At 47.2% G+C, this 13,085-nt stretch overlaps 1 protein-coding gene across 5 annotated transcripts; it reads right to left on the bottom strand.

The window, feature by feature from the left end:
• Positions 1–278: 278 nt before the first annotated feature.
• bicra (BRD4 interacting chromatin remodeling complex associated protein) lies at positions 279–13,001 on the bottom strand. Of its 5 annotated transcripts, XM_046389807.1 has the most exons (16): positions 12,870–13,001; positions 10,771–10,816; positions 10,599–10,644; positions 10,003–10,068; positions 7,947–9,741; positions 7,651–7,823; positions 7,279–7,467; positions 5,294–5,926; positions 4,888–5,104; positions 4,709–4,806; positions 4,418–4,552; positions 4,275–4,324; positions 4,042–4,190; positions 3,855–3,949; positions 3,650–3,755; positions 279–3,546 (listed from the first exon to the last, which is right to left on the bottom strand). In XM_046389807.1, exons 2-16 carry the CDS (start codon positions 10,809–10,811, stop codon positions 1,646–1,648), a joined length of 5,694 nt encoding a protein of 1,897 aa, XP_046245763.1. In that variant the 5' UTR covers positions 10,812–10,816; positions 12,870–13,001; the 3' UTR covers positions 279–1,645. The 5 variants fall into 5 exon arrangements, with proteins under 5 accessions (XP_046245763.1, XP_046245761.1, XP_046245760.1 ...); XM_046389805.1 differs by having other exon boundaries at positions 3,650–3,752; positions 7,651–9,741; XM_046389804.1 differs by having other exon boundaries at positions 7,651–9,741.
• Positions 13,002–13,085: the final 84 nt, after the last annotated feature.

A 13,085-nucleotide genomic window follows, 5' to 3' on the forward strand; every position in this document is an offset into this window, starting at 1 on the left:
TAGGGTTTACAGATGTGACAGTTTCCCCTCATCACTCTAAACTCTCTCGCTCCTCCCAAACTCTGTGAACCCTTTGGTCGACAAAGCGCACATACCAGCTCGACTTTTCCACTTCCAAGCACCACCTGCTGGCTGTCTGATGGAGAACACACCCCACGATCTCCTCCCCGCTACCATACGGTTCTCCTCAATCACCATTAGTCATCCGCAAGAATGTACCGTGCGGGTCAGGAATAACCATCGACAATGCTGGACAAATGGCTAGAGCACATGCAATGTTTCATAAAAGAAGCAAGGTTTAATTTACAGTTTTACTAAATGTACATTTCTTTTTAAAAAGTGTCATTATACACAATAAATACAATACAAAATTAATCTGTAATACTATACTTCAAATTCTCTTACGGTCTTTTTGTACATTATTATTGTTCCTTTTTCCATTTCAATGCTTGTGCTGTGTTTGTGTTTGAATTGTCCACCAGGCTTAAAGAAAAAAAAAAAAAAGACAAAGAAAAAACACACAGGAGAGGCAGGGATACAGTGGCAGAAAGAGGAAACAGACTGAGAACACAGAAATCGACGGTTAAAACTGGCCTGCCCCCTGCTGACTGAAATGCAGAAGGTCCACCTAACGTGGCATCAAAAGCAACAGGAGAGGAACAGGAGGAGGAGGAGGAGGAGGAACAGGAGGAGGAGGAGGAGAAGGAGGAGGAGGACAACAGGGGTGACAGTGGGGCAGGTGTGCATGAGGGTCTGCTCTAAAAACAAGAACCTGTAAAATCATGTGACATTGGAAGCAGGACAGAGATGAATTTCCATACATTTCATTTACATCTTGACAGCACCTAAGAGCTGTCAAAAGGATAACAACTTCATTTTCAAAGTGATTTTCTCAACATGTTTCACTTTAAAATACATGATATGAAAAGGAGGCCAAGACCAACTGATTTTGACAATCACAGACAGAAAGCAGTTGTCTTGTGAGCAGTAACTGAGCCTTCAGCTTTATTTACCTTCTAATGAAACATCCGCCTTCAGTTTGTGTCTGTAGGGCAGCTTTATGGTCAATAGAGAATCAATTCTGGCTGGTAAAGGAAGATTATGACGCTTTACAGTAAGATCCTGGTTGTTCTCTTCTGCAGGTCGCAGAGTTAAAGAAGGTTGTTGACAAAACTGAACAGCTTAGATGAGTTGCCTGATGCACGCCGGGACACCGTTTAAACCAGAAGATGAACCGTTAGAGATAAAGAATGGTGCTTTAGGCCACATGAAAGGCATGTATGAATAATGAACATGGAAAAGAAGAGATCAAAAGTGAAACGGGAAGAAAGAAATTGGTAACTACGACCTCTGACAATTTTATCTTGTCACTCAATGTTGGATCACATACAAAATTGCAGGCATCTTCAACTCTGAAATTCTCAAATTTTAATTTAATTGAACCATCATCTCACCACCACGGGTCGACCTCATGCTGTAAATGACAAAGAAATGTCTGGACAATTCAAATGGACAAACAAAGCCAACACAGCTTGGCAGAGTAGTACAGTGATACTGTTCTCACAGCGCCCCTCCCTTCACCTGCCTCTAAACCGGTCTCTTAGCCCCCCCCCCTTCGTCAGTCTGGCATGGGGCTGAGGGGCTGTTATCTACTTTGAGTCTGGGGCACCAGGCTGCCATTGTGGCCACGGCCACCAACCTGAGGGTGCTGGGCCAAGGAGGACGAGGAAGCAGAGGAGGAGGGTGGGACTGAGGGTCTGTGGGATGAGGCTGCCGGGCCCCCTGGGCGCTGGCTTTGGTGTTGATGGGACCTGCTGTTGCCCCCTTTAATGTGGTGCCCGCGGGCAGAGGGCTCCTGCTGCAGGTTTAGGATGCTGTCGATGGCGCACTGCAGGTGCTCATTCAGAGAGTCGTCCGGAGGGCTGCCGCTGGAGAAGCTGGCATTATCCATGTCAGGGGAGTCTGACTTGCAGCGTTTGGCAGGAAGCAAAGAGTCTCGTGTGAAGGAGGACTCTGGAGAGGGGGGCCCGGGGGCATGCTGGTCCATTCTGAATGTCCCACCTGCCCTATGTCTATTTTTTCCACTCGCCCGCTTGTATTTACTTACATCTGTTTCTTTGTCTGTGTGCTCCTCCCCTCTGTCCTTCGGCCCTTCCCTGTCTAACAGCTGTGGCAGATGGTGCTGTGTGGATTTGATACCCCGGTTAAACACCTCGTCCATGTCGTCCAGCCCCTGCATTGTACTACCTAAGCGGCCCGTTTCATGGCTCGACTCTGTGTGAGCGTGCGAGGCCTCCCTGCCTCTTTTCTCCACCTTCACACTGGCTATCACTGTCCGCTCTGAGGGAGGAGATGAGGCCTCGTGCCTGGGGGGTGACGGCGTGGGTCTGGGGTAGGACAAACTCTCGTCTCCTCCCCCTGGGACACCAGGCCTGACCCGGGGACTAATGTTTTCTCTGTAGGTTTTTCGAAGTGGGAGACGACAAGTTGTCTGTGAGTGAGTGGCAGTGGAGGCAGAATTATGTTTGACCCCACCCACGTCGTGATGATCCAATGTCCCGTTCATCTGAGTGGAGGAGGAGGTGGACAAAGACCAACTATGAGAGGAAGAGGTAGAGGAAGATGGTGCCGCACTAGTGGGAACATTACCTCTCAATGTCGGATTACACTGAGTGGTTGCTATGGTGACTGATGAGGCTGAAGAAGCAGCACATACGGGGGGCTGCGTTCTGATGACTGTGGTAGAAGAAGTTGATAAAGGGTGGGACTTTGAATGCGGTACAACAGCTTCAAACTGAGGCTGAGTCTGAGGCTGCGACGTGGACTGGCTGCTCTGCTGAGGCTGAGGTGTGTGCACTGGATCTAAGGCAGTGTTGTGGACTACCTTGCTGAACCCCGTTTGATCCTGCTTGATCTTAAGCTTCAAGCCAATTCTCCTGCGAGCTTCGTAGGTCTTGATTGGCGGTTTGCTGGTTCTCTGCGGGAGAGCATCGTCGTCATCATCAGCCACTTGAGAGTTGAAAGATGACGATGCTGCAGGAGCACGACTGAAGGAGGCGCTCTGGCTCGTGGGTTCAGACACCAGCCTGCTTGTCGCAGCTGGAGGTGCGGGGCAGCTGCTGGACCAGGACACAGACGCTCCTCCTCCACCCTGCTTTATTACTAGTTTGGTCGGGGGGAAAGGGGTGGAGGAAGGAGTGGCAGAAGGTGCTGGAGCTGGGGCTGGAGCTGGGGCTGGGGCTAGAGCTGGGGCTGGGGCTGGAGCTTGGGCTGGAGCTGGAGCTGGGGCTGGAACTGGAGCTGGAGCAGGAGCTGGAGCAGGAGCAGGAGCAGGAGCTGGAGCAGGAGCAAGAGCAGGAGCGGGAGCTGGTCCTGGAGGAGGGTTTGGGACGATGTTTAGAAGAGGTGCTGAGGTTGGAGCTGCAGGCGCTGGAGCGGGCACAGCAGTAGCTACACCTCCACTCACTGAGGTGGGCTCTGCAGAAGATGATTTCTGATGCGATGAAACTACACTCTCCAACATGCGTGCATTTGCCACAAACTCCTCTGCAACGACATAAGCACAATTATTAACCACTAGCACACACCTAATATATTTCAAGACAGCCACAAACCAAACCATATATGGCCACAGACAGTGGTAGGGTACCTGGTCTCTCTCTGGCCAAAATCCTGTCCTGATTCAATGCTATCTTCTCCTCCTGTATGAACATCCGGTCAATCATCACCATCTCTGCCGAGGGGCCCAGTCTCTGCTCAGGTTCACAACACCAAAATCCATCAGTTCAAGATCAATTCAAGACACAGAGGACACAAAGAAGGCGTATACTGGAAATGCTGAGTTATAAACTTACTTTGGACTCGGCAAAGAGCAGGTAGCGATATTTATCCAACATGGCCTGGGTCCTCTTCAGCAGCTGGCAGGAGACCCTCTCAAATTCATCATCCACTGTGCATAAGAGAAACAAGATGTTCATATAAAGATCATGAAATTATGTTAAGATAATTAACTATATTGTGGCTGTACAAAAGGTTTAGGACCTCTTTGATAATCTTGAGAAGAGTTGGCAGTTCCCTGGTAGAGATGATAAGGCAGCAGTCTGTGTAATGTGTCCTCAAAGGAGTGGAAAGGAGCACTGTAGTTTGGGTGAAGCACTGAACCCTGCTGTTTCCTCAGCTGTTCAAGCATCCTGCAGTGGAACGTGTATAAAGAAATACTATTTATTTGAAAAATTACACTATTAGAGGTTACAATAAGCAATTAAAATGCATACCTGGCTTCTTTGCTGGGCTCTGCACTGAAAGGCATCTTTATTGTTGTTGTCTGAAATGTGAACAAACACATGACTTTCAGGATGAATCTTAATCTTATTAGAAGTTGTTAGGACCTGACTAATGTGCAGTCAAACACCTTTACCTGAGTGGGTACAGGAGCTGGCGGCTGTGGAGCAGGCATCTGAGTCAAACTAGCTCCTAACACCTGTATCTGCATGCCACCTTTCCCCAAAGTCATCCCTCCAACTGAGCTGATCACCCCTGGCTTTGGCTGAACCTGTTGGAGGGGAAAAAAAATCATCAAACATGAAAGGAATACATTAATAAAAAAAAACTAAAATCACCTTAAAACTCAGCATTGAATGGTAGAAAGAAGCACACAATGTCTAAAACCACAATGCCTGTCCTAGGAGGACTCTGTGATGTTACCCACCTGTGCAGGCTGGGTAAGGCTTGCAGGAGTGACAGTCTGATTCACCATTGCTCCAGCTGGTCCTTGGGCTCCTGAGAATACCTGTAAGTCACTTGATGCTGAAACAGGAGGAAACAAATCATTACAAAGGAAAACAGCTCAAGGTCATTTTTGCATCATTACAAGTTAACTGCCCTAACCTGTAACAGGAGTTTTGACGAGCACTGGCGTCGGCTGCAGCACCGAGGAAAGCTGAGCAGGCGCACCAGTGCTGGCTGCAGATGCAATCACCACTTTATCAACAGGCACATCTTGCTGGGAGCTGAACTGACTGGTGGCTTGAGGCTGTGGTTGAGGCTGTGGTTGAGTCTGTGGCAGAGCAGGCTGCTTGGTCTGCAGCAGGATGTTCTGCTGAACCTGAAAACACATTAGGACAGTTTACTTATACATTCTGTATGCAAGAAATTCTAGACAACAAAACTTGGTTTCCTAAAAGCCTACTAATCCAATCACCGGCTGGATATGATGCATTTAAGCCAACAGCACAGAAAATAACTTTAAGAGGTTTTCATTTAGAGAACGTTGTGGTGTACTGGTGAAAATTACCTGGTGCAGCTTATCCAGCAGCAGTTTCTGCTGAGGAGAGGGCTGGGTGATGCCTGACAGGGTCTGAATTTGCGCTCCTACTAATTGCAGGTGGTGCTGCTGCTCTGCTGTCAGGCCCTGAATGGGAACATGGGCTTTCACTACAGCAGTAGCGGAAGTGCTCACAGGAGGAGCAGTAAACTGGTGCTGTGCAGGTGGTGCAGCAGGAGGCTTCGGTGACTGTGACATAGGAGGAATATCTTGTTGATAAGGGGCGGGCTGAGAAGCTGGCCGTGGCTGCGGCTGTAGCTGAACTTGAATGTGTGCCTGCTGGGGCTGCGTCTGTTGTGGCGGGCCTTGTGGAGCTGGTTGGGGGGACTCCGCTATTTGGTTATGGACAATAAAAAGCGGAGGGTGAGATGAGGGTGTGCATGAGCGGGAGGGGGTTTGAGACTGTGGCTGTGGCTGAGGCTGAGAGGGAGGATGCGACTGCTGTTGATGGTGTGGCGACTGGATCTGCTGGCTCAGAGTGAGAGGAGACTGGGAAGGCTGCGGGCTGTCTGCCACTGTGGGCGCTGTGGTGTGAGTAGTCAAGGCCGGTGAGGGGGACATGCCCTGGATCTTCAGGGGCTGTTTATGTCCACTGGAGGGTACCTACAGAAGTGGAATCACAATATACTGATATGCTTATCTGATTCAAGACTGCAAACAAAATTTCAACATAAGAGGAAATCAAGCACAAAAACACACACATACACACACTGAGAGTTTTGCATACACACAGTACGTAGTAAATATGATTCTAGCACACTAAGCTCAAGATTTGACACTACATACAAAACAGGGCTGGGCGATAAGGCAGATTATAATCTTTTTGATGTCAATATATGCATTATGATATGGCAAATGTATGCATGATTATATATGTAAAATGCTTAAAATAATGTTTAAAACGATTACTTTTGGGATACAATACAATGATGCTTGTTGGGATTTAATCACACAAGCTCTTAATCTGTAAAAGGATAACAAAAGTCCACTGAAAATCAAGCACGAAAATATGGAATTATCGCCCAACCCCTATAGAAAATTACACAAACATGGGTAAAACAACACCAAACAATACAAAAGCAAAGTATTAGACTTTAAAATCTAGTAGAAAAAAAAGTGGTAGAATCTACTGATTTTTTTTCTAGTGCTTGAAGAAGATTAGACATTAAAAGGGAGCAATGATCATCTGGAGAGCCAAAAAGAAAAACAGTTCACAAAAGCAAGAAGTCAAGAACTGCGGGCCTGTGATGGTGAAGTAGGGGGTGATCTGAAGGCTTCAGGGACTGGGGTCAGGGGAGCATGTAATTATAATCTGGGGGGGTCATTACACTGGGCAGACTAGGGGTTACAAGGGGGCAGTGGCACTGCAAGCACATGAGTCTAAAAGAGAGGTGGAGGGTCGAGGGCTGTGGTTTGACTGATCGGTCAGTGGTCAGTAATGCGGCACATGAAAGTGAGCTGACTGAATTTGATTGAGCGGAGTGTTAGTAAAGAGATGCACCAGCTGCACTTGGCACCTCTGTTTAGCATGAACATGGTTTTTGTATTCTGTTACAAAATACATACAGTAGAATGGATGAAAAACAAGCCAAATCCGTTTTACTATTAGCACAAGTAAATAAAAAATAATACTTAATTGCCAGTCCCACATTCTACAGATGTGCATACAGCTAAATACTGAAATGGCACATTGGATGACACACAAAACATATCGACAACTGGAATGGTCATGCCTTTACACATAAAGCGATGCAAGAAACACACAGACGATGCAAGCGAATTAGTGATTTCTGAGCTTAGGAAATGCACAGCAACGCACAGTGAGAAGAATGGAAGCAATGACTAATGCAGAAGAGAAGTGCAGAGCAGTGATGGGGAAAGGTCAGATACCCTAACATTGTGGCAGCAGCAGCAGCAACAAGTGGGTGGGGCTCAACATAAAGGGGCATTTCTACCTGCTTTACCACTGCTGTCATGTGGGAGGGGCCAGGGGAAGGGCTGTGGCTCTGACCCACCCACGAGTCAGTTAATTGGCTGTCATGGACAGCAGGGGCCGGAGCAGTGATGCTGTTGCTGCTGACGATTACAGACGCTGGTACGCCCACAGAGGGGGTTGAGTCATTCTCTGTTTGGTGGTGCTGCTCCTGATAGGAGTATATTTACAATTTCAGGACGAGGAAGGGAAGGAGGAAGGGGATTGGAGGGAAGGGGGAGTAAAATAATAAACCAAAAAGGTCAGACCACGATGTCACTCCATGCATGTTACTTATTTTTATTTTGTTAACTGTACAAAACCAAAGCAACCATGCAAAGCATGAAACACTGACCTGTTGCAGGAACATCTGCAGAGACTCCTGGCTCAGGATCATACTGGAGCCCTGGTTGGTGAAGAGTAACCTCCCTGGACTGTGCTGAGCCTGAGGGGGGACCAGCCCCACTGCTGTGACGGAGCAAGAGGTGGGCACCGACATGGACGGAGAAGACGAGGGTACTGTGGTGGCTGTGGACACAGAGGAAGCTGTGTGCATGGTGAGGATAGAGGGCTGTGGTACATGCTGCTGAGTGGGATGAGCAGCCTGGTCTGTGGAGCTACCCAGCACCGTAACACACTCTCCTGGCTGACCTTGTGCCATGGTTGCTGCTCCTGCACTGCTGCTGCTGGGGACTCCGCCTGGCTGGGGTTGTAGGGCTGGCTGAAGACTGACTGCAGGGCTCAGCCCCTCCACCTGACTAAGCATGGTCAGGGAGTTCTGGATTGGCATGCCCTGTATTACTGTCTGGGCATGACCTGAGACAGTGTGGGTCTGTGTCTGGCTTTGACTCTGAGCCAGTGAGACAGGCATCTGAAAGAGGGTGGGTGTGCCCATCTGGCCAGGCTGGAGCTGAATGGGTCCAGACAGGATGTGGGCAGCCCCAGGGTGGCCCTGTGAAGTCAGCACCTGACCCAAGTTGATGTTCTGGTTTGCAGTTAAAATCTGGTTTGCAATGAGCTGTCCACCAGGACCCTGACTAGTTATGATGTGGCCCCCCGGGTGCTGGGTCAGGATCTGCCCACCTGCCTGTAGCTGCGGCAGAAGGAACTGGTGGTTCTGGCCTTGCAGAACTGTTTGAGAGGGAATAACGATGCTGCCTGGTTGGTTCAACAGGTGTACACTAAGGGGCTTTCCAGATGGTTGTGCTGCTTGCTGTTTGAATAGAGTTTGTTGAAACTGAGGGCCTTGTGTTGTGGCTTGAGTACTCAGGACAACATTAGAGCCTGGTTTTCCTGTCAAGAAGGCTACATTCTGAGCAGTAGAAACTGGAAGTTGCTGCAGCCCTAGAGCCTTGTGGGCATCGTTTTGCAGGGGCTGGGGTGCTGGCTGTGGCTGCTGCTGCTGTTGCTGTTGCTGTTTGAAGAGTTTCGGTTGAATGGATCCACCCTGAGGGGGTTTAGGCTGAATGGGTGTTGGTGTGCGCTGGATGATCACGTTCTGCATGATTTGACCTTGAGGTTGGGTCTGGGGTCCAATTCCTGAACTCAGAGGGGTACTGCCAAAGCCCACAAGCCCAGTAGGAGCAGTCATTGTGCCACCACTGCTGCTGTTTGTGCTGCTGACACACACAGCTGGTCCATTTAAAGCTGGAGATCCCAAAGTGGCTTTGTTACCTTGGATCAGAAGTCCACCCCCTGAGCCACCAAGCCCTGGCTGAGAACCAGCACCTGATACCTCTGGCCCAGACTGGTGCAGCTGGTAACCACCCATGGCTTTAGCCAGGATAGGCTGCCCAGACTGATTGATAGTCATGACTGTAGGCTGACCCACAACCTGAATCTGTCCGATCCCCAAATGTCCAGACTGACTCCCATTAGGAAGAGCTTGGAGACTTGAAATGGGTTGAAGCGTCACATTTCCCAGGCCCACAGGCTGCATAAATGGCTGAACACTAATGGCCTTGTTCATGACCTGGGGTTGCAGTTGAAGGCCCTGCTGAGCAAGCACTGATCCGAGCATATCAGCTGTGGCGTTGGGAGGAGTAGCAGTGGTGCTCGGGGCAGATCCTGGGAAAATTGCTGCTGCTCCCCCAACGCCAACGCCTATGCCTACACCAACAGCAGTGCCTCCAGCCCCAGAAAGGCTGGCATCAGGCAGTGTCTGAACCACCTGCGTAAGGCCTGGGATTCCAAAGGAGCCCAGGTCCAGCTCGGCCTCTGCCTCCTGTAGGCTTTGCTCTGTGATGTTGGCTTCAGCCAAGCTCTGCTGCAGGATGTCACAGGGCTCGTGATTTGTCCCAATGCCATTGCTCCCACCTTCACCACCTGGGGATCCTCCCAAGATGTCTTCATCCTCCAGAAAGTCCAAGTCAACACTGACCCTAGGCAGGCCTGTTGGCTCATTGGCCGACAGCTGGACTGCAGGCTGGACCTCTGGAACATGGCCCTTAAAGGGAAGAACAAAGGGAAAGACGAAAGAAGTGAAATCAGGAGATGGGTGAATTTTAATGACTACATGTGATGGCGAAGAGAGTAACTAAGCTAACACAGAAATGCGGACATGTAAAATCCCCACAAAACCTCGTCAAACTGCGGCAAATCAAAGCTTGTAGAGTGTATATATGTTAGTGGAAAGGGGGTATTTGGAGAAGCATGCTACATAGATGGAGAGAAAACAGAAGGAAGAGGATTGGGGGATTTTACTCACCCCAGTGGTAGAGAAGAACGAGCTGGTGGGGTCACTCGAACCATCCAAAAGGTCGTCAGTGTCCAACTACAGACACACCCACCCAGGATAGGACAGACAGAAACCAAAGGGACCCAAACCAGCAGGCAAAAGCCACCAAGACAGAGAAACATACAGACCATCAAACAGAGGAGGGGGGGCAAGGAAAGGACAGAACACAGTCCGGAGAACCGAGATTGTAAAGAACCAGTGAAAAAATAAGCGACAGAGGGGCAAAATGATAGGATTAACAGAGTTGGGAAGAGTTAGTATTAGCGTTTCACACTTTGTGAATAAGCCTAATAAAAGGGGAAGGCAGGCTAAGACCATAAACAGTGCAATCAAAAAGCAGAGACGACCATTAAGCAGAGGAAGCAGTAAAATAAAACATAAAAATAATGAAAGCAGTGAAGGACGTGGGTTTCGGAGTTCAAAGTAACTTAAGCCCCAACTAAAACATGCACAATTAAGACTCCTCATCACATCAAGTACAGACCCACTTTATTAGAAATACAAATAACGAGCCTAGCATATACATTTTCGTTCAACCTTTTTCCCCCTCTCTCTTTTATACTCACATGGGTCTCAGATCCATGAAGAAAGTCATTGAGAGCTTCTGGGTCACTGAAGGAAAAAAACAATGTGAAACAATGTGATTCACAACAGTGGTAGACAAGACAAACAGAGACAGCACACTGAACAGTTTGTTAAATATAAAATTGATCTTGCACTGCGTCAGCAATGACTTACCAAATTACATCTAGAAGGCACCTGCCGTCTTCATCATCCATGACAACTGTTAAAGGTGAAAAAGGTTTTAAAATCCACTGCTGATCTGTTTCATTATCAATACTTTATTAAAAAATAAAACATGACACAGTTAAAAAAATTCATCCATGCCCCAAATTAATATTAATGATGTGTACAGTTACTATTACACTGTTATAACTGCTGTTATAATTGTAACCACAGTCCTGACTTAATAATGCACAAATAATCAATAAAAATATGTATGTTTAGTGGTACAGTGATATTTGAGTGATGATTTGTAGTTATATTTTAAAAGGAGTTAGCAACTAATGATGACAAACAACTACAAAACTGCAAGACCCTTTTAAAATGCTTCTTTGCCTCAGCGAGACAAGGAGCAGCATCATCTGATTACACATAATTAATCTTTTTATAGTCAAAAAATTAAAATGACATTTGTTGGATATTTTCAGTGAAGATATTTATAGCACAATTTATCATGGACGGTCCTTAAAGGAAGTAAACCTCTTTAAACCTCTATGGCTGTGCTGATGCTGTACTACACACAACGCACAACCACTAACATCTTACTGTCAGATTGTGACTCTAGACTTTTTAATATATCACAGCAGTTGGGTTCAAAATAACTGAAAGCTCTTAATACCTCTGCGATAGTAAGGGTAATCGGCTGGTTAACAGCAACCTGGATCCTTAAACCTTGTTATTGTTCTAAAATAATTATTTAACAATTCTCCACCCCACACCAAATATATAAACCCTTAGTTTTATTGGTTCGTCTACATGTCCACATATTTATTTGTTTATTTTTGTTAAAAATCAATGCAAAGAGGGAATAGTTTGGGTTTTTTTTAAGTCTCACATGCCTGTTTTTTTGTTTTGTTTTCACGCTCATATTACGAATGGTGACTCAAAATACTAAACCACTTATTGCTGTCAGAGTTGTCCGGAACTTGCTGTGGAAACTTGTGACAACAAAGCAGCAACTACAATAACAATTTTAACAGTGATATATAGGTGCCTTAGGTCAAGAAAATTACGGTTACATTTTAACGTATAAACCCATCGTCACCGTGAGTTTTAACACGCCGTGTCTTCATATATACGCTCAGCAACTAGAAAACCTTTTCCTGTTATAAACCCGTCAGTAGACCAAGCAGCAGTTGTGCTTTCTACACACCGAGAAACAGCGGATGGCAATAGACAACAAACTGAAAACGCGCGGTTTTCACGCAGCCTGGAAAGATTTCCCGTGCGGGCTCTCGCTCAATTCACCGCAAGTCTCAACAACTGTGCTCAGCACTCCCAGCAACAAAAACACATCATGTCACCAAAATTTTCACGCAGACATCTAACCGTGGTTGTGAGGGGAAGCATATCCCCAGTTGCCGCTCTAAAAAGGCAGCGGATCGTAGCCATTACTCGGTCAGAGCAGTACCAGTGCGCAGGATATGAATGGAGACACTGCAAGCGGCTTGCTACATGCTAGCTGGTGTTTTCAAAGAGCTTTGCGTGCATATTTTGCCGATTCGTTACAATACACAGCATTTAGCAGCTAAGCGACTTACTTAAGACTCAAATTTATTAAAACGGATCTTTTCAAAACGCCGTTTCACCCCTGCTTCCAGCATTTTGGTGCATCTGGGTTAAATTTCTTTAGCCTAGCTAGCTAGTCTGCTTAGCTAACCAGCTATCAACAAGACGTACAGCTAGCTTGAGCCTTTGACATTCAAAACAAACCACTGAGTGACACAATTTTAACACTCATATTGTACAGTGGTATCTCGATTCAACTAAGGCAAGGTAGTAGTGTTTGCTTAGAAGTGTAAACGCGATTGCGTAGCGAGCTATCTATCTCTCCTTGCAAGCAAAATATGAGTTAATGTTGGAATACTCCTGGATGAGGGGGGTATGCTTGGGAATTCGGTGGAAAATGACTATGTTTGCCGGGTCGTGCAGCAGTGTGGCGTTTCAATTGCGGTAGCTGTGCAGTTTGTGGGTTCACTGCAGTACGCGAATATTGCAGCTTTGTTACAGTTATTCGGATTAATAGAGAAATTGCTACATTGTAACAAACTCACCCGAGACGATAGAGGTGCAGGCAGCGCGGGGTCTCCAGGACGGCCTCGCACGGGCTGCTGTACAGGACCCAACTACAGGCAGGAAACAGGAGACTTCCGTTTTGCCTGATTCAAATCTGTTCCTCGTCTGTGTGCCTCGGCTACTTTCTTGAAGGCTGAAGTTTTCGGGTGGTCGGTTCAGTGGTTTTTGTTTTAAAGAAAGACACTGTACTTGTG

This window comes from Scatophagus argus, chromosome 5, assembly GCF_020382885.2.
Source record: "Scatophagus argus isolate fScaArg1 chromosome 5, fScaArg1.pri, whole genome shotgun sequence".
Classification (NCBI taxonomy): Eukaryota; Metazoa; Chordata; class Actinopteri; family Scatophagidae; genus Scatophagus; species Scatophagus argus.